We start from the raw sequence: 21,453 nt of genomic DNA, 5'->3' as shown, positions 1-21,453 counted from the left end.
CGAAAATGAACATTTTAAGCAAAATAACGCACGATATGAAAAAAGTCAAGATAAGAAAAATGTTGCTTTTCGAATGCCCTACAAGATTATCATAACAAGTTTTTGAATTTTTTGGAAAAATCGAAAATTTAAATTTTAACAGCATACAAAATAATGAAAAATCCAAAAATTACATTTTTCAGCCAAACTTTGCAAAACAGGTAAAAGATGAATAAACAAAAATTGTGCATTTGAAAAAGATCTACAAATTTTTTAGCAATCACTTTTTGATAGGATGCGTAGTTTTTGATCTAATCATGCAAAACGTCATTAACAGTAAAAAAAAAAGGTGCCCGCTGCGTGGGCACATTCTTATCACAACTTCTGTCTTTTAATTTTTTTTTTGTCTCGTGTGTGGGGTTTCAAAAAATTTTACTTTTTATGTTTTTGATGCTATTTTTCTATGATTAAAACTAAAAACAGAACTATCAACAAATTATTCATGACAAATCTTTTTTACATTCTCATCAGAGAAGGTATTAGATTTGTACCATTTTTTCAAAATTAAAGAATTCTCTGTACGGTTATTCATAGTATTTAAAAAGTCGAATAATTTATCTAATGATTTTTTTCATAAAATACAAAATTATTAGAGTTATAGCATTTACAAAATTCCAAAAAACACGAAAATGAACCTTTTAAGCCAGTTAACGGGCGATATGGAAAATGGAAAGAGAAGAAAAAGTTTGATTTCTAAATGCCCTAAAAGATTATCATAACAACTTTTTGAATTTTCTTGATAAATCAAAAATTAAATTTTGAAAGCATAAAAAATAATGGAAAATCCAAAAGTTACATTTTTTCATGCAACATTTTCACAGCATTTCAAATATTCTCAAATATAATAATGCATTTAATCAAAGATGTGTGTGTGTGTGTGTGTGTGTGTGTGTGTGTGTGTGTGTGTGTGTGTGTGTGTGTGTGTGTGTGTGTGTGTGTGTGTGTGTGTGTGTGTGTGTGTGTGTGCATAATTTGAAAGTCAAAAAACAGTAAGGCTGCTCAATATACCGTACGTGTAAAGTTTAAATCATAAAGAAAACATTGGAAATGAGCAAATTCAGTTTATGGAAAAACGACAAAAGTTGCAATAAAACGTTAAATAAAAAAAATTTTCGAAAAGAATGCGCATTTTTTTTAAACGGGACAATGAAACCTCGTCTGCTTTAATACCAATGAAAGTTACGAATTAAAATAATATACATTTATGGGAATGATATAAAATTGCAGGGATAAACTCGAGTGCGAAGCACGAGATACGTGATGAGAATGTTTTCGTTAAAGTCGAAGGAGCTTTAACAAAAGAGAATTCACAATCACCAAATTACTGTTGTCGATAATTTCAACTTTAGTTTTCAAAAGTCTACGCAGAAAGATTAAACACGTGGCGCGAGGTAAATGTTTTGTCGAGCGCGAGAACCAACAGTCGCGCTTCGCGGAAAAAGTTTTATTTTTTACCTAAAAGAAAATCTTAGAACGGTAATAAAAATGAAATATTGATAAAAAAAAACGTGAAGGAAACTCAGGGAATTTCGAAATCAGGATTTTGTAGCAACCTTGCACTGAAACATCTAGGTGACACAGCTATATTTTATTAAAAGACGAAATCCAGCTAAACGTCTAGCTGGGACAGCTAAACAATCTTTTTCAGTGCGATAATGCTTAAAATCAGTTTTCCTTATCTCTCCCATTTGTCTTTAAAACTTAAAGAACAAACTTTTTTGTATATTTCAATAAATCCAAATGACCTTCTCTTAAAAGTGACCTACTCTTGCATAGTTTCGCCTAATAGTATAATAATCCATAAAATTAATTTCTGAACCAATTGGCAACGAAACAGCGCACCGCAACATATCGGTTTCGATAATGTTGTAATATCTCAGAAATTTTTGCGATAATTTATGAATAAAATCGGTTAACCCAGTCCGCCACTGCTTCATCCGTTCCTCCATTCAGAATATATACAACACGCGCATATTGTTGCCCATAATAAACTCTTATCAAGTAATGAAAGTCATTTTGAAATGCTTATATACTTGCACGAGAGAGTTCTGAATGAATTTAATATTCTTGATAAAAGTAAAGTTCTGGTTCTCGCAATAAATTTCAATTATATAATACATTTTTGTCAGAGAATGCGGTTCTTCTCAATGTAAGAATATAGTCATACTAATGCACTTTATTTAGTTTCCTGCAACTTTCAACTTTAATTAATTCGTCAACATTTTTTGTTGGGCATGATAAAAAAAGTTAATTTTATACACTCATAAATATGTTTGTTGGAATGAAACAAATTATTTCTTTGATATTTATGATAACAGCGAACTCTAAAAACATTTATTTGATCCATACACACCATTGTTTAATGCAAGAAAATTTGATTTGTACCAAACAAATTCTATCTTTGATATTATAGGCATAGGGTCAAACAAACATTTTTCTAAATAATCCTCCGAATGCTTTGCTAAATCAGGGTGTCTATTCAAATACTGGAAAAAAAATTTCAGACAATTTCTAGGTTTTTTCCAGTCATAAATTTTCATTGTACCAAACAGTTCAATTTTCAACTAAAAAAGTTCAATTTTCAACCATATAGTTGACTTTTGATCTAAAAAATATCAGTTATCAACAAAAAATATAAAAGTTTAATTTTTCGCTAAAAACATAAATTTCCACACACACAAAAGAAAAACAGATTTTTAACCAAAGTGATGAGTTTTCATATAAAATCTTTCTACCAAAAAAGACGATTTTTAAACAAAATAAATACGTTTTAAACGAAATAGGTGAATTTACAAATAAAAAAGACAGAGTTTTAACCAAGTAATTTAGTTTTCTAACGACAAAAGAACAGTTTTCAATCCGAAAAGGAACAGTTAAATTTACAATTAGAAAAATTAATTTTTAGCCAAAATGATGCATTTTTTACTAAAATTATTAATCTTCAACTAGAACAGTTAATTTTTCAACCAATCATCTAATTTTTAACCAGGAAGATTAATTTCAACCGAAAAATACGAACTCTCGATTAAAAAAGATCATTTTTCAACACAAAATTTAATAGCTAAATTTTTATTTTTAAAATTAATATTCAAGGAATATCTTGGCTTGTGTCACGTGCAAACCGCAAAATGTAAGTTTTTATTATTTTTTTTGCGATCAAAATTAAAATTTTTAGAAAAAATTCAAAAAGTTGTTTTGATAATCTTGTAGGGCTATCGGAAATTAACATTTTCCTTTTGAAGTACTATGATCGTGCTCACAGACATGCAGGCATAAAGACAAACAGACACATTCGTAAGAAACTGTTTTTCAGATTTAAGGGGGTCTCAAAACGTGGACCTTTTGACATGTACTGAGGGGGGGGGGGGGGGGGGGGGGGGGGGGTAAAACAAATGTAATACATGCAGCGGGCAGATTTTGTTAGTGTTAAAATGTTTTTCATGATTAAAGCCAAAACTACGCATCCTATCAAACAGTAGTTGATAACAAATTTGTAGATCCTTTTCAAATGCACAATTTTTGTCTACCCATCTTTTACCTTATTTTGCATAGCTTGGCAGAAAAACGTAATTCTTGGATTTTTCATTATTTTGTATGTTGTGAAAATTTGAATTTTCGATTTTTCAAAAAAATTCAAAAAGTTGTTATGATAATCTTGTAGGGCATTCAAAATGCAACATTTTTCTTATCTTGACTTTTTTCATATCGTGCGTTATTTTGCTTAAAATGTTCATTTTCGTGTGTTTTTAAGAATGTTGTAAATTCTATAACTGTAGTAATTTCTAATTTTATGAAAAAAGTCATTGAAATAAATTGTTCGACTTTTGCATACTATGAATAAACGTACAGAGAATTTTTTAAATTTGTAAAAAGTTGTCTCGAAAATATTCAAAATGTGCCCCCTTTTTGCATTTTTATCTAAAATGACTGGATAACGAACTTGACCTTCATTTTAGGTCACTAAACGATTGTACCGAAGGCTAATCTAATAGATTAATTTTTTCAAAAGTTAATGTGAAAACAGAAGACATACCGACCGATAGACAGACACATTCGTAAAAACCTGTTTTTCGGATTCAGGGGGTCTCAAAACGTGGAGATTTGACAAAAACTAAGGAGGTCAAATATTACACAAATCTCATACCTTCTCTGATGAGAACTTAAAAAGATAAATTGTCAACCAAAAATTGAATAGCTTGATTATCATTTTAAAAAATTTAAGTTGAACCAAAAAGATGAATTTTCAACTAAAATGATGAAATATTCAATTCGAATAGTAACATTTCCAGTTAAACAAAATAACTTCCTATAGAAAAAAAAATTTCTACAAAAAATTGTCTCGTTTTCCAACAAAGTGATGCATTTTTAAGTAAAATGAATGAATTTTGAACTGGAATAGTTGAATTTTAAACGAAAAAGACGAATTTTTAAATAAGAAGATTAATTTCTAATAAAAAAGTCATAGAAAAACCGAATTTTCGCAAAAAAGCTCATTTTTCGAGCAAACAAATGAATCTTTAATTAAAATTAGGAATCTTCAAAGCCAAAAAATTTATTTTTACAATTTAGTTAAACATTCAACCAAGTAATCAAAATTTAATTCCAAAAAGATCATTTCTGAACGAAAAATGTATTCATTGATATTTCAACAACAAAATATTTAAAATGTTAAATAAAAACAGTCGAATTCAAGAAGAGTTGAATTTTTTAGCAACAAAGATTTTTCAGTCAAAACAGAGAAATAAATTTAAAAAACTATTGATTTTTCAAGCAAAACTCAATTTTCAAACAAGAAGATTAATTTTCTACCAATTAAGACGAATTTTCGATTACAAGAGATAATTTGCCAACCAAAAAATTGAATTTACATGTTCAGTTTGATTTTCAGTTTGACTAAACAAATGAATTTTCAAATGAAGTTATGAATCTTCAACGATACAAACTTACGTTTAAAAAAAGATATATTCTGAACGAAAAATATATTATCAATATTCCAACCAAAAAATTAAGAATTGTAATCTTCCATTATAAATTTTCAAGCAAAAAGATCAATTTTTAACCAAGTGGATGAATTTTATACTAAAAAGATCGAATTTCAACACACACAAAATTTTAACCAGATTCTTACATTTTGAACTAAGAACGATTAATGTTCAACCAAAAATAGAATGATTACATTTTCAGTCAGAAACTTTAATTTAAAAAAAACGAATTTACCAAAAAAAAGTTAAGTACAGTAATATAAGCCTACTTTTACAAATAAAGGAATATTGCTATTCAATTTTACATTGCAATTTAATCAGAAATTAAGCAGCCTCTTGAAAAAGTTGCCTGACTAAAAATTAATCTTGACAATTCGAAGATTTCCAGACAGGATTTGAAATGGTCTCAACCTGATTCCTTCAAGTATGGTGCAATCGTGACAATACTTCATTTAACAAGAAAAGCATAAAATATGCATACTATCAAATTGAGATAGTTTGAGTCAAACATCATTGAAATTACGTGTTCAATAACAATTTCTTTATCATCAGAGACGACACAAGGATGAGTGCTGCTATGAGCTGATAAAAGAATCAGTGCATTGAATAAACCATTTGACAAGGAATACAAAACAGTATAGAGGAAGCTTGAAGAAAGTACTGCAGGATCAAGGACTTTTTCTTCTTTTTAACTCACGACAAATAATAAAATAGCTTCCAGTCAGATTCCATACGAAATTGCAAATAGATCATTTTTTACATGTAAAATATATCCTTTTTTATAAAATAAGTTTCGTTCTGTTTTTCAAACAGAAGAGTGAAACCCCGCGAATATAATCCTTTTACTTAAAAGTTAATTATTTTCGGAAAAAATTATAATTTAAAAAAATCGTATCACTTTTTTATCTATTCTCCTTAAATAATAGTTTATGCAGAATATCACAATTCAATAATAAAACAAATTGCATATGTCTGACGAATATGCATATAAATTGCATAAAATACCAAAAATTAAAAATTGTGTAGAGAATGAGCTTTTTCCATTAGAAATATAATAACTTTGATCAGCACGTGAAAAAGTTCCTACCTGAGATTACCATCACTTTCCATTTTGCATCGTTTGACACTTCGTTTTCCGTCACATTTTTTAGGTCAAATTACGAATATTAAATTGGAACATTTCTTTCTGTTTCTTTTAGTTTTCGCTTCATAGGACCTTTTTTAATCTCGTATAAGATTTGAAGAACAATTTTTTCTGTTCTGTTGATCTTCTCCATAACATTTCTCGAACTCATACTCCGCACTTATGATATCAAAAATCACTGTTGAACTTACAATCACAATTGTTTTAACGCAGGCGATATCAAGTTTGATGTTGTAGCATCTTACGTCATTTTTTTATTACTTGCGGTTCTGCACGAGCAACGATTAAATCTAATAATTTCTAATAATTCGTAATTCCTTCTTGTATAAATTTCTGAATTATTTAGAGAAACACTTTTTCTCGGTAAACATATGAACTCGCATAGTAATAAGAGATAAGAAAATTATAATTTTTACAGTCAATAGTTTGCACAAGTTTTTCTCGATTAAAAATGTATTTTCAATGCAGACTGCAGCTTTAAACAATACGGAGGAAAATAATATTTTTTTATAAGTTAACGAACCCCTTTTTTAAAAAAGTGAATGTTCCGGCATTATTGGGTGATTGTAACTATTTAAGAAATGTTGTTTTTTCATTTATATTCGGGAGCAACAATATCCACCTCGACGCTCGCCGTGTGCCGTGTGCCGCGACACTGAAGACAAAAACGGTTCCCATTCATACGTTTAGGTTTTTTGATTTGGCGCACGCGCGCTGCATTTCATCCTTTCCATTGTTATAGATAATTTTCACCTTATATTTTGCGCTTTAAAAATTCAACTAATTGATCCATCACGCATATATTTCATCATTTTAGTACACTTTCCTAATATATTTTTTACATTGTTTATGTAATATTTCCTATTTTCTGTTGAAAATTCAATTTATATATATTTATATATATGCCCCTTTTTTGCCCCTCACACCATTTAACAAGTCATGATAGAATGCCCCCCCCCCCCCATTTATATAATTTTTTCCAATATTATCAGAGATATCTTTCAACCACAGAAGAATTTTAAACTAAAATGCTGAATCTGCAACCATAACAGATTTATTTTCAACTAAAAAGACGACATTTCTATAAAACCGTTAAATTTTCAACCTGGAAATCTAACTTTTCCACCAAAAAAGAAATGAATTCTTAACAAAGTAGTCAATGTTCAAACAACCAGTTGCATTTTTAACAAAAAACAGGCAAAATTTTAAACAAGAAGATTAGTTTTCTGCTAAATAGACGAATTTTTAACTGAAAATTATTAAATTTCAAACAAAAATGGAAAAGTTACATTTTGAGTTAAAAGAATTAATTTAAAAAAAAGAACGAATTTCTAACAATATGGTTACATTTTCAACCAATCAGATGCATGTTTAACTAAAATTATGAATCTTCAACCAAAAAAAAGGAATTTTCAACCAATTAGTCAGTTTTCAACCAAACGATTATAAGTAAATAATTGAACTTTTAACCACAATCACTGAATTTTCAACCAAGTAGTTCAATTTTCAACCTACAAATATAAATTTTCCAACAAATAGTTGAAGTTTCAAGCCAAAACAATGAATTTTTTAGAAACTAGTTGAATTTTAAATCCAAAAGGGCCAATTTTATAGACTCAAAAAAGAATAATGTTAAACAAAACAATTTAATTTTTAACAAAATAGTTCAATATACAGCTAAAATGGCGAATCTTTTACAACAAATTATTGTTTAACAAAGAAGTTCAAGTTTCAACCAATTAGTTGAATTTCCAATCACCAAATATTAATTTTTAACGAAAAATATAATGCAAAATCCTGTTAAACAAAACAAGAATCCAACGACCAAATTTGGACCACAACGAATAAACGAAAACCAAAAAAAAACCCTATTGTAATCTGAAATCTCATTTTTCTTTCCTCTTTTTTATTTTTTTCCGAAAATTTTATTTTATTAAAATTTTTTTTTCAGATTACAATAGGGTTTTTTTGGTTTTCGTTTATTCATTGTGGTCCAAATTTGGTCGTTGGATTCTTGTTTTCTTTAACAGGATTTTGCATCAATTTGATTATTGGACGTTAAATAGGATTTTTAATTTGGATTTTGGTCTAATTTAAATTTCGTAAATTTTAAAAAATATAATATAGTTGATATTTCAATCAAAAAAAGATTTTAATTTTAAATAAAAAACAGTCTAATTTAGCGAAAAAATACGATTTTGCGACTAGATACTTTGAATCCTGAACCAAAACAGATTAATTTTTAACCAACAGTTTCTTTTTTAAACAAAACTGATAACATTTATACAAAAAGAGATGAATTTCGAAACAAAAAAGGCGAATTTTCTAGAAAACAATTAACCTAAAAAAAGCTAATGATCAAAGAATTAGTTCAATATTCAACCAAAGAGATGGATTTTCAACTAATGAAATGGATTTTTTTAAATCAGTTCAGCTTTCGACCAAGTAATTAAGCATTCAACCCAGAAGATTTTTTTTCTATCAGAAAATATGAATTTACAATAAAATACATACATTTTCAACCAAATGATTAAATTTTCCACTTAGAAACAATAATTTTTTAACCAATGATGAAATAGTTACATTTTTATTTGAAAATATTAAATTTAAAACACACCAAAAATTCAGCAAAATAGTTAAGTTTTCACAAAAACAGTTGAATTTTTATCAAAATAATTAAATTTTCAACTACAATAATTAACCTTGGAAAAAAAATAATTTTCAACAAAAATTTCAAATCTCAACTACTTAGTTGAATCCTCAATCAAATCAAATCAATTCTTAAACAACAATTCTATTTTTAACTGAAAAATATCAGATATATACAAAAAGAAATTTTAACCCAAAATGGCGAATTTTGTAAAAAATTGTCCAATTTTATAGCCACCAAGACGAATTTTCTACAAAACAATTAAACTTTTTTTTAAAAAAAAGTTAAATTTTCGCCAAAGATTTGCATTTTAAACTAAAAATGATCTGTTTTTACCCAGAAACGAGAAAGCTAAATTTGTAGTTGAAAACATGGATTTTAAGCCAAAGAAATGAATTTTCGAAGAAATATTAATATTTTCAAACCAGTAGATATATCCTCAGAGATATATCCTCAGATATATATTCAAGAAATTATTTGAAACTTCAAGCCAATAGTATAATCTGTAATCTGATGGGACGAATTCTGGACCAAAAATCTAATAGTAGACTTTCCAAGGGAGGGATGAAAAATGTAATAGATGACATTTCAATCAAAAACCGCTTTTAATTCAAAATAAAAAAATAATTGATTTCGACTAAAACAGGCGACATTCCAACAAAACAATTGAATTATCTACCAAAACAGATTTATTTTCAACCAAAAAGTTGCACTTTTAACCAAAAAAAGAAGAAATTTTTACAAAGAAGATTAGTTTTTTACGAAAAAAGACGAATTATCAACTAAAAAAGATAAAAATCCAATGAAAAATGAAAAAGTTACATTTTCAGTTTAAAAAATATATAACCCCAAAAATAAGTTTCTGATAAAGTAGTGAAACTTTCAATCAACTAGATTAATTTTCAAGTAAAATAAATCTTCAATTGAAATAGCTACATTTTCACTTCAATACATTACTTTTTAAAAAGCAAATTCTTAACAAATGCAGACTTATTTTCAACGATCCAGTTGTATTTTTAACCCGATAAGATTAAATTTTTACTACGAGAAATACATTTTTAAAGCAGAAAGACAAATAGAAAACAAGTTTTATTTTCAAACAAAACAAAATATTTTCGGGGAATATAAATACCAAAATATGAATTTTTAACAAAACAGTTACAGTTTCGACCAAAAAGGATAAATTTTCAACAAAATATTTAAATTTTCAAAAAAATAGTTGAATTTTTAACCAAATCTTTCATCAACCTACGTAACTTAAGGTCAACTTAAAAATATAAATCTTCAAAATCAAATAACTTTTTATTCGAAATTGAAGAATTTTCAATTGTATCTTTTCAAAATTGTAGAACCTTGGATTGTAAATATATTTAAAATTAAAGAGTTTTTAATTTTTTAAATTAAAATCTTCAAGATTGAAGACGTTTTCATTATGGATCTTCAAAATTGAATTATATTTTCCTGAACAACGTTAAAAATTAAATAGTGTAACGTATTTAATATTCCAAATCTTTAATAATTGTGAATCTTATAAATTGAATCATTTTAAATTGCGTCATTAAAATTAAATAATTTTTAATTGTAAATGTTTTAAATTATACATACCTTTAAAATATATTTGCAAAATTCAAATTGACGCTAGTTTTAAGTTTTACAATTAAACATTCCGTAATTTTGATGATTTACATTTGAAATTTCTTTAGATTTGAACATTCAGAATTAAAACGTCTTGACTGTCGATCTTCAAACACATCCAAGTAAAAAAAAATTATTTGCCCATCTTTAAAATTGAACAATCTTTATTTTTTAATCTTAAAAATTGGATAATTTTTCATTGTAAATCTTTAAATTTGAACTGCATAATCTGAAAAACATTAAAAATTACATACCTTTGAAAAATAAGTCTTAAAAGTTAAATAAATTTCCATTAAAAGCGATTAGAAGCTTAAAAATTTACAGTTGTAATTCTTCAAAATTGTAGAAATTTCAGTGGTAAATATTCAAATATGAAGACTTTCTAATTTTTAACTTACAATTAAAAAATTCTGTTATTTCTAATTAAATGAAATTATACAATTTTCATCAATCTTTTATGAAATTATTTAACTTTCAATTTTTAACAAAAATTTGGAAGATTAAAATTCTTCATTAAAGGTTTTAGATACTATGACTTATTGTATAATCTGTCGCCAAGTTGTCGTTCCACATAAAATTGCTTTAATAAATTTGTTAGTTGTAGTAATTTCTATCATTTTAAAACGTCTTGGTTTCCATAAATGGATTTCTACGGAATAATTAAAAAATATATAAATAATAATGTAATCATACCGATACTGAAGTCTTTATAACATTATAACAATCTTTTTTGTTAACAAAATACTATAATTCTGGATACATAGATTTCTATAGGCCTTATTTTTTAAAGGTATTACATAACAGTATCAATTTACCCCCAGCCACTCACTACCCTTATGGAACAGATCATTAAGCTGGTGATATCAAGTTTGATATTATTTGATATTCATATTATTGCATGTTACGTCATTTTTGTATTACTTGCCGCAAACTGGATATTATATAAATATTAGCGGTGCACGATCAAAGATTAAATATAAACGGGATTTTGGGATTATGAATGGATTGCATGTGAATACGTGCCTATTACCTGTGAATTACTTCTTACTACAAGTGAATTAACATTGATTACTTGGATCAAAAATAGATTATCGCGGATTAAAAGTGGATTTTCTAGTACTACAGGTGGATCCTGAGATTACACATTGCATGTGATTACAAGTTGATTAGAAAAGAGTACAAGTAAAACATTTGTTTAATAATATTATTAATATAATTCAAATCCCTACAAAATCCTAGTCTTACACTGGATTAAACGAAATTAAATGGATTATTAAAGAAATACGTCGGATTGCATGTGGATGGCCTAGAATTAGCTAGGATTACAAACAGATTACCTGGGATTACAAATGCAGTACAACTGGATTATTACAAGTGGATCTCCTAGACTAGGATTACACTGGATTTATTTATTTGTCCAAAGTGCAATCCACTTGCAATCTTAGATAATCCACTTGTTATGCTAGGTTATCTACCTGTAATCCATTTGTTTTTCTAAGAAATCCACTTGTAATTTTAGGTGATTCACTTGTAGTCCATTTAATTTTGGGTAATCCAGAATAATCCTAGGTCTTCGTAGGGATTTAAATTATATTATTAATATTATGAATCCTATGTTTTACTTGTAATATTTAACAATTCACTTGCAGTCACATGTAACCTGTAATCCTAATATATCCTAATATGTAATCCTAACTTGTAATCCTAATCCTAATCTATCTGTAATTCCAGGCAATCTACTTATAATTATACTTCAAGGCCCATACAATGATAGTTTCGGGGGTTACCTCACATTTGCCTTGTTATTAAATCGGTAACCTCGAAACGTAAACAATCTGCACCGTTTTCAATCAATTGCACAATATTGCGCAATATACTCGACTGAGCACTCGCGCACTGCGGCTCTTCCGAGGCATTTTGAGGCGAGAGTCGCAACCGCCTCTCCCTCTGCCCCCTGAAAAACTGCGTGAACTAGAAGTTCTAGGAATTACAAAATCGAGCCGGTTTCTATAGGAGCTAGTGTATGTAGAATATCCAATTGTAATCATAAGTAATCCACAGGTATGAAACATGTACTCACATACAATTCTTATAAAAATAAGTTTTTCTTCTCGCTCACGTTTTTTCCTTTCCATATCAAGACAAGATTTAATGATCGTCGGAATAACGATAGTCTTCTAAACTGAGTTCACCTACATTTATTAAATAAATTTCCCATTTCAAAATGCATTTCATTTAAATATGATTCAAACATCAAAGAAATTGACAGGTGCTGGATCCATATGAGCTGCTGTGCATGTGAAACTGGATTTCATATCATAACTTCCACAGGTTTTATGGAAACCACTTTGGGGGGAGCATCGGCTATCTATAAAGAACATATATAATTTTTAAATCCAGAATGATGATCACCGATTCGTTTATGTGACGCCAGAAAACGCAGTTTTATGTTTTGCGGCAGAAAATATTCTATTCATGACAATTTTAGCTGTGAGTTTTTATCGAGGGGGTTTGAGTTGTAATCCGCTGGACCGCTGTAATTTACCCGTAACCCGTAACCACTTGTAATCCTAGGTATGGTACCTGTAATTTATCCCTAATCTCAGGTAATCCGTCTGCAATTCACCTGTAACCCAGGTAACCTAATTGTAATCCAAGATAATCAAATCGTAATCTTAGAAAATCCAATTGTGATCCTAGATATGTTATCTGTAATTTACGCTTAATCTTAGGTAATCCGCCTGCAGTCCACCTGCAATCTCAGGTAATCTAATTTTAATCCATCATAATCCACTTTTAATCTTTGACAATCCACTTGCAATCTTGATTATCCAATTCATTTACGTGCAATCCTAGGTAATGCATTTTTTATCCCGTATAATACAGTTGTAACTCTGAATAATATACTTTTAACCGTAGGTGTTCCAATTGTAATCCAATATGATCCAAAGTAATACACTTTCATTCGAAAATATTCCTAGATAATCCGCTTGTTATCTGCGTGTAACCAGTCCAGCTGAGATTTGCTTTTAATCACAAGTAATCCACTTGTAATCCAATCAATTTAGGGTAATACAATGTAATCGAAGGTAATGAACTTTTATTCACATTCAATCCACTTGTAATCCCCGGTAATACACTTGCAGTCCTAGTTAATTCCTCTATCATTCCAGTTCATCCACTTGTAATCCACGGCAATCCATTTGTAACGCAGCTCAATTCAAAGTAATATTCTTGCAATCTATTCTTAATCCCAATAATATATAGCAATCCACTTATAATCCTAGATAGTCTTCATGCATCATAAGTATTTGGCGTTTTAATCCACCTTTCATCTGAGAAATACAGTGCAATTCCAGGTAACCTACTTATAATCCGTCAAATCCAGGGTCATATTAAGTTATCCAATTGCAATCCGAGAAATCCAGTGTAATCCTAGGTAATCTACTTGTAATTTTGAGTAATCCAACGTAATCTACTCACAATCCTAGGTAATTCAGCTGTAATACATTTTTCATCCTACGTAATCTATTTGTAATTCTATGCAATCAACTTGTACTCATAGAGGTCCAATTATAATTCTAGATAATTCACTTTTAATCCTGAGTAATCCTGAGTAATTTGTAATGTGGAGTAATCTGCGGTTATTCACTCGTAATTCCCGGTAATCTAGTTATAATTTATTTGTAATCTCAGGTAATGTAATTGTAATTATATGTAATTAACGTATACTACACTTGTAATCTCAGGCAATCCACTTGTTATACTAGGTAATCTACCTGTAATCCATTTGTAACCTTTGGCAATGCACTAGTATTTTTAGTTAATTCACATGTTATTCTAGGTAATCCACTTTTAATTCACCGTAATTTACTTGTAACCCATGTAATTTTTGGTAATCCTATGTAATCCTGAGTAATCCACATAATCTATTTTAATCGTAAGTAAAGTGCAGGTAATAAAATCGCAGGTAATGTATTCCCAGATATTTTCTTTATAATCCCAGGTTATCTTAGATAATCTATCTGTTTTTCCAATTAATCCACTTTTAATTCCAGAAAATCCACTTGTGGCCCGCCTTAATTGATTTTTATCCAAGTAATCTAGGTTAATCCACTTGTAATAGTAATTAATCCACAGGTAATAAACATGTATCACATGCAAGCACTTGTAATCCCAGACAATCCACTTGCTTGTAATCCATGGCAATTCTTTTGTAATTCAAAAAAGTCCGATTGCGATTCCCTTGTAATCCGAGGAATATAGTGTTATCCTAGGTGATCAACTAGTAATGCTAGATAATTCACTTTCAATTTTAATTAATCCCTTTGTAATTCGGTGTAATACTGGATAATTCACATGTAATTCGAGCCATCTTGTTTAATGGTAGGTAATCCATTTGTCATGCTAGATAATTCATAATTCGTAATCCACTTGAAACCCGAAGTAATCCACTTGTAATCGAAAGTAATAAAAATTATCCTTAAAATCCGAAGTAATTCCAGTAATCCCCGCTGTAATCCACCTCTGCGGCATTGGATTTGTAAGAGTTGTTTCCCCCTCAGCGTTTATTATACATATGAAAATTAATAAATGTACGTTTCATGATAGGTTCACTGACTTGGAAAAAATTCTCTAAATTCAATAACCTCTTGAAGAAAAGCAAATTTTTCGATGATTCAAATAAATATTATCAGTATAAAAATATAACTAATTACGTAGGGTAACCAAAAAATGTAATTACACAAATTTCCTGATTTTCCCGGACTAATTTTTCATTTTTTCTAACCAATATTGTTTTGAGGCAAAAATTCTAATCTTGTTAAATTTTGAATGTAGAGTATCTAGTAAAAAATATAAATCAATTTAGACACAGTCTATAATTTATTTAGAAAAGGTGACCTTGTTAAACCGAGAAGATGAACAAAAGTTGCTAATATTCAAAAGAATTCAAATGAATGAAAAAAAATCCACTGATTTCAGGAAAATTTGAGTGATTTAGAGGAATTTAAGGAAAATAAAAAGAAATTTATGAAATTCATAAAAATGCAAGGAGAATAAAAAAAATGCAATAAAAAATCTACTGAATTCAGTGAGTTTGAATTCAGATCATACAAATTTAGATAATTAAAAATTGAAATGAACTGCAAAAGACATTTTTGAAAATCTTTCCAAATCTTTGAAACCCTGCAGAATCCCTTCTATTTTTTAATAATAAATTTTCGTGTTCAATCGCGTAAAATTAGATGAAATCTGACAGAAAGTTCTGAAATCCTGTAATATTTTTAAAAATACTTTTGGAATTTTTTAAAATATTTTAAAATCTTAAAGCTAGTCTAATTTCGTACCATATATTCAGAAATTTTAGGAAAATATTTACAAACACCTGACATTTTTTCAAATTGCTTAAAGGCCATTAAAATCCTTGTAAATTCTTTGAAATTTGTTTAATTTCTTAACATTTTAAAATACCCTGAGATATTTCAACCCAAAGCCCTTTAAATTATTTAAATTGTTTAAAATCTTTGAAAACAGGTTTGAAAATATTTTAAATCCTATGAATTCCCACAATTATTGTGAATAAATTCTTTGAAGTCCATTAATATTATAAAATCCCCTAAAATTAGATAAGATCTAATGATATATCCAGAAATACTAGAGAATTGATTCAAATAACTTGAAAGTTCTTTAAATCCCTTAAAATAATTGTTATCCTCAGAAAATTGTTTAAAATCCCTTGGAATCTTTTAAAATATTCTACTATTTTATAGATTCAATATTTCAATTACCTTTAAAATTGGTTGTAATCTATCGAAACTTTTTAAAGCTCTTGAAAATTCATTGAAAATTTAAAAAAATACTCGAAAATCTTTAAAATCTTTTAGAATCTCCTCAAATTATTAAAATATATTAAAAATTCCTTTAAATCTTTTAATATAACCAAAAATGTTTTGAAATATCTTAATATACGCTGAAAATCTTCGAAATTTTGTTAATAAACTGAAAATATTTCAGATCTTTTGAAATCTTTTGAAATCCCTTGAAACTTTTTAAAGCTCTTGAAAATTCATTGGAATTTTTGAAAATGCTCGAAAATATGTCAGATCTTTTGGAATCCCCTCAAACTATTTAAATCTATTCGAAATTTGTTGAAATATTTAAATGCCCGAAAATTCTTCGAAATCCTTTAAAATAAATGAAAATATTTCAAATCCTTTGAAACTCCTTAGAGCTCTTAAAAATTTCTTAGATTCCTTAAAAATACTTTTAAATCTTCAAAATTTCTTTGAATCCCTTAAAAAATATTGAAATGTATACAGAATTCCTTAAAATCTCTTAAAATACCCTAAAATCGTGCAAAATCTTTTGAAATACCGGAAAATATTTCAAATCTTTCGAAATCTTTGGAAATCCTTTGGAACTTTTATCAATACTCTCGAATTTTAAAAACCCTATTGTTTCCCTTCAAATTATTAAAATATATTCAAAATTCTTTGAAATCTTTGAAAATACCCGATAATTTTTCGACATCTTTTAAAATACCCAAAAAATTGAAAATCCTATGCAATATTTTTAAATTCCTTGAAACTTTTTGAAGCTTTTGACAATTCCTCAGAATTTCGTGCATACCCGAAAATCATTCAAATTCTTTGGAATTCCTTCAAAATATTGAAATGTATTGAAACATCCTTGAAATAATTTAAAATTATAGAAAATGCCCTAAAATATTTCTCTCAAAATGCCCTAAAATATTTCAAATCCTTTGAAATATTCGAAAATCGATTTAAAATTTGTAGAGCTCTTCAAATTCATCGGAACTTTTAAAACCCATTTTTTCCCATTTTCGGTTCAAATGATCAAAATCTATTCAAAAGTCCTTGAAATAATTTATAGTTCTTCGAAATTTCTCAAAATAACCGAAAATATTTCAAATTCAAAAATATTTCAAATTCTTTGAAATATTTCGAAACCTGTTTAAACTTTTTAAAGCTATTGAAAATTCCTTAAAATTTAAAAATATGCATAAAAATCCTTTGAAATCCCTTCAAATTATTAAAATCTGTTAAAAATGTTATTAGGAATCTTTTAAAATACCTTAAAAAATTTCATATGAATTCAATAAAATTAATAAATTCAATAGTGGTTAACCCATGGGTTAATATATTGACTAAAGAGTGACTAAAAGAGAGTTTATGGGAGCCCTAATTATTCTTGAGATAATTAAACTGTTTTTTACAGAAATTCCCTGACTTTTGAAATTTTTTTGTAAATCCCTGACTATCCCTGGAACAACAAAGTTTCCTGACTTTTCCCTGCTTTTCAGGGTTTTCCTGACCTGCGTCCAACCTGCCTAATTAGTTACGGTTCAATCGGGATCATATGAATTCTATAGTACATGCATTAATAAAAGGTGTTCTTTTAGCAAACACTATTTATTCAATCGGATATAAAAAAGTAATAATAAAGTTTTCTTCCAAATAAAAAACTTTTTTCCATTTAGAAGCAAACGCCTCTTACAGTAACATGCGCAATTTTCCGTGAATGTTTGCCACTTCATCCAGGAATGCTATATAGTGCTTCGTATACCTAACCATACCATTGAGGGCTTGGAAAATTCGGAGAACATTTGATTCCTGGGACTTTAATTTTGTTTGTAGAACAAGGGTGAAATAATTTTTCGAAATTTTTATAGCAATAAGGTATATAGTAGGGTGGGCCGAAAAAATTAAAAATGATTTGATTCATTGGTAATAGCAATAAAAAGTTTTTTTTTTTTTTGGAATTACGAACGAATTTAAAAACGAAAAATTCTCATAATTGAGCAAAACGATTGATAACTTACAAATTTTGCGTTTTTTTACTTTTCTTTAATGGAAAAATTATATTTTTTGTTTTTTGAGTTTATGAAATTAAATACTTTTAGACGGAAAAAAGTAAAAAAATAAGTTTTTCTTCGGAGTATAATAGGGGAAACCTCCCTACGGTGAATAATGCAACCTACAGTGGATAATAATCAATTGAAAATTTGTACCATGGGTATAAATTAACAAAAGTGCATTTTTCATTTTTTGAAATATAATATTTGAATAATAATTATTAATAACATTATTAAATACTAATAATGACAAGAAATTAAAACAATGTATTTGTTTGTAGTGGCAAAAAGAGACTTTTCAGTTCTATTGCTAATGAATCTAATCATTTTGAGTTTTTTCGGCCCACTCTAGTATATAAAATTCATGACATCCGAGCGTTACTTTTTTTTTAAATGTTTTCTGGCGTCAGATAAAAATAAATTTCAGAACAAATTGTTAATATACTGAGTCTTATTAGATATTTGAATAATGACCTTTAAAATATCGTCGATTCTGAAAAATGGAACTGTTTCATGTGTTCTTCCATGGTTTCATTGGGCTTCAATATCCAAAAACAAACTTTGCAATAATTTGCGCAGTGACACTTGACGTGAGTTGATAATGAGTGCAGAGTCGCAATTGGTTCGTGACAATAATTACACTCAAAATCCAAAATACGCTCTAGCGAGACCTGAAAATTATTTTACAAAAAAATCTTATCAATTTAGTAATGAATAAATTATAATCACAATTTTTTATTGGAGGACTCTTCTAGCAAATATATGTTTTAGTTGTTGAATATAAGCAATAATTAAAATTCGACTTATATGCAAAGACAGCTTTTCAAAAAATATGTTTTTCTTCAGGATAAACTTTTTTGGGGATCGTTCACATTTAACATGCAACATGTTCATATGTAGCATGTAACTTTGTTTCGTTACGGTCTGTTATGTATATAGAACTTTGTATATAGAAATTTCTGAATAAAGAAATTGTAATTTATCATAAAATTTATTTTTAAATCTTTCTGAACATAATTGATAGTGAATATAATAGAAAATAATTCTTTTCTCAACATTTCCGTACCAAAATATGATTTGTAAACTTGCATACATTTTTAAAGGTACAAGAAAGATTAAATTATGGGCAAAAACTTATTTTGAAGAATTTGAAGGAAAGTTACCAGCTTTTTAATAATTATGAAAGATTTGAGGAGATTGAATTTGTTTAAAGATTTTTGGAAAATTTTCAAATGATTTAAGTTTTATTTTAAAAGAATAATTTTCAGTTTTGAAAATATTAAAATGTGTTGAGAAAGAATCTGGAAGACTTTAGATCAGTTTTTTAATTTTTCAGAATTTTCATTCAAGAGAATGAAAAACAGTTCATGAGAACATTTTAAATAATTTTTTTTGTAATGAATTCTACGAAAAAATGTAAAACAGATCACAAAACATTTTTACTTATTTCATCAGAAACATTTTTTGGTTTCACAATTTGTTTCTTTAAAGTTTATGCTGATTTTATGCTGAGTGTACAAGATTTTAATGTAAAATGTTTCAATTCAGAATACAGTTTTTTTTTAATTTTAAATTGAAGTAAATTCAAGAAATATTTAGTAGAATTGAAGAGATTTAAACAGAATTTTAAGCTAGAAGATTTTTAGAAATTTAGATTTTTAAGAGATTTCAAGAATAAACTTTGCGAGCTTTAAAAGAATTTCGGAAGGTTTCAAAATTATAAACAAATATTCTTAAAATGCTTGGGAAAAATTAGAAGATTATAATGCAATTTTTTTTACATTTCCGAAAATTTATTATATATTTCTTGACGCATTTGAAATATTAAAAAATCGTGTTTTTAATTTTCATGAGAATCTTATAAAAATTATACTCATATACATTTAAAAACAAAACTGATAATGGTAAATTTCAATTAGTACTTACATTATTTACATTGTATGGATAAGAAATACTGAAAAACCATTTATTATTACATTAAAATATTGTTTTATTTATTTATAGACAATACTTCATCCCAAGAACCCGTTTTTATTTATCAAACGTATATTATGTTTTAAATATGATATTCAAAATTGTAAGTAACGTCGACGTGTGTGGCAGGGGGGTCTAAAAGATTGTACAGCCTGATACATGAGGGAGAAAGGAGGTCGAAAATAATATTACGTAATATGTGAACGCTACCTTTGGGGGATTACTTTTTCAATGTTCCTGTATAAAGTGAAGTTTATAGAAAAAACTCTTAAAATTTCACAAAAAACTTACAATTGGTTTTTCAACTATTGGCGTAGGGATAGGTCGTCGGATGTCGTAAATGAAGTCCTTTTTCATCATTTTTTCACTTATGCTTCGATTACAACGTAAATTATACTTAGTTGCCATTTTCAGAAATAAAATACTTGTTCTGTTGATAGTTTGGTTATCTTAAAATCGGTATTTCTGGCATAAAAACATTTGACGAGCGCTAAAGTCGAAACCTCCCTTGTCAAAATGTTATCTATCAGTAGCCATGTTCACGATTTTTAATTCAAATTTTACTTTGAGTTCATGTATCTACTGCAGATACAGTCATTTCTTTTGCTAGGAAATGAGTTAACGGAATTAAAAAAAAAGATTTAAAGTGAAACATTATAAGACGCCTGGTATTATGACTTTGCGAATCTCTTCATCTGGGGTGATTGCTACAGATTGATCAGCGACCTGGGTTCGAGCAATGTTTCGGGACAATTTCCTTCCTCACTGAGTAAGTCAGACTTTACAGGTCAAAAGAAAAAATCGGTGCTTTGACTTTTTAATATTTCCAGTAAAGTATGTAAAGAATTTCGAGATGTAAAATTTCTTAATTTAACGTATGGGAAACAAGAAATTAGCATTGCTAAGGAAAGACCTTATTTTATCGACTTCTTCCAGACTATTTATCCAGTAAATTAATAATTCTATTTTCAAATATGAAACGATGAATTTTTGACTAAGCAGATAAAATTTTTACGAAATAAAATCGAATTATCCACAAAATATATGAATTTTCAATTAAAAGAAACGATTTTGTTAAGCAAAAAAAATGAAAAAACAAAGTAGTTCAATTTTCAAATAAAGAGATGAATCTCCAAATAAAAAAATTAATTTT

The 21,453-nt window shown here is 27.9% G+C and overlaps 2 protein-coding genes across 2 annotated transcripts in view; both read right to left on the bottom strand.

Annotated features, from left to right (window-relative positions):
- LOC117176892 (trissin receptor-like) overlaps positions 1-6,745 on the bottom strand; it is a 145,846-nt gene extending 139,101 nt beyond the window's left edge. The window contains exon 1 of the mRNA XM_033367264.1: positions 6,109-6,745. Coding sequence (XP_033223155.1) covers positions 6,109-6,131 — 23 coding nt within the window. The 5' untranslated portion in view covers positions 6,132-6,745. The remainder of the gene's footprint in view (positions 1-6,108) is intronic.
- A 5,909-nt stretch (positions 6,746-12,654) lies between these two features.
- On the bottom strand, positions 12,655-20,769 carry LOC117177141. The gene is made up of 3 exons (XM_033367640.1): positions 20,592-20,769; positions 18,801-18,997; positions 12,655-12,818 (listed from the first exon to the last, which is right to left on the bottom strand). Exons 1-2 carry the CDS (start codon positions 20,706-20,708, stop codon positions 18,803-18,805), a joined length of 312 nt encoding a protein of 103 aa, XP_033223531.1. The 5' UTR covers positions 20,709-20,769; the 3' UTR covers positions 12,655-12,818; positions 18,801-18,802.
- Between the last annotated feature and the right edge of the window lie 684 nt (positions 20,770-21,453).

This window comes from Belonocnema kinseyi, chromosome 7, assembly GCF_010883055.1.
Source record: "Belonocnema kinseyi isolate 2016_QV_RU_SX_M_011 chromosome 7, B_treatae_v1, whole genome shotgun sequence".
Lineage (NCBI taxonomy): Eukaryota > Metazoa > Arthropoda > Insecta > Hymenoptera > Cynipidae > Belonocnema > Belonocnema kinseyi.
Note: the sequence above shows the minus strand (reverse complement) of the source record. Positions and strands in the feature narration are given on the sequence as shown.

What these genes read in the sequence shown, in the direction of transcription:
- LOC117177141 (XM_033367640.1), bottom strand. Translation starts at nt 20,708, where the DNA reads ATGGCAACTAAGTATAATTTACGTTGTAATCGAAGCATAAGTGAAAAA. An exon ending in CAATAGTTGAAAAACCAATT is followed by an intron (nt 18,998 to 20,591) that starts GTAAGTTTTTTG and finishes AATAATTTTCAG; the next exon opens with GTCTCGCTAGAGCGTATTTT.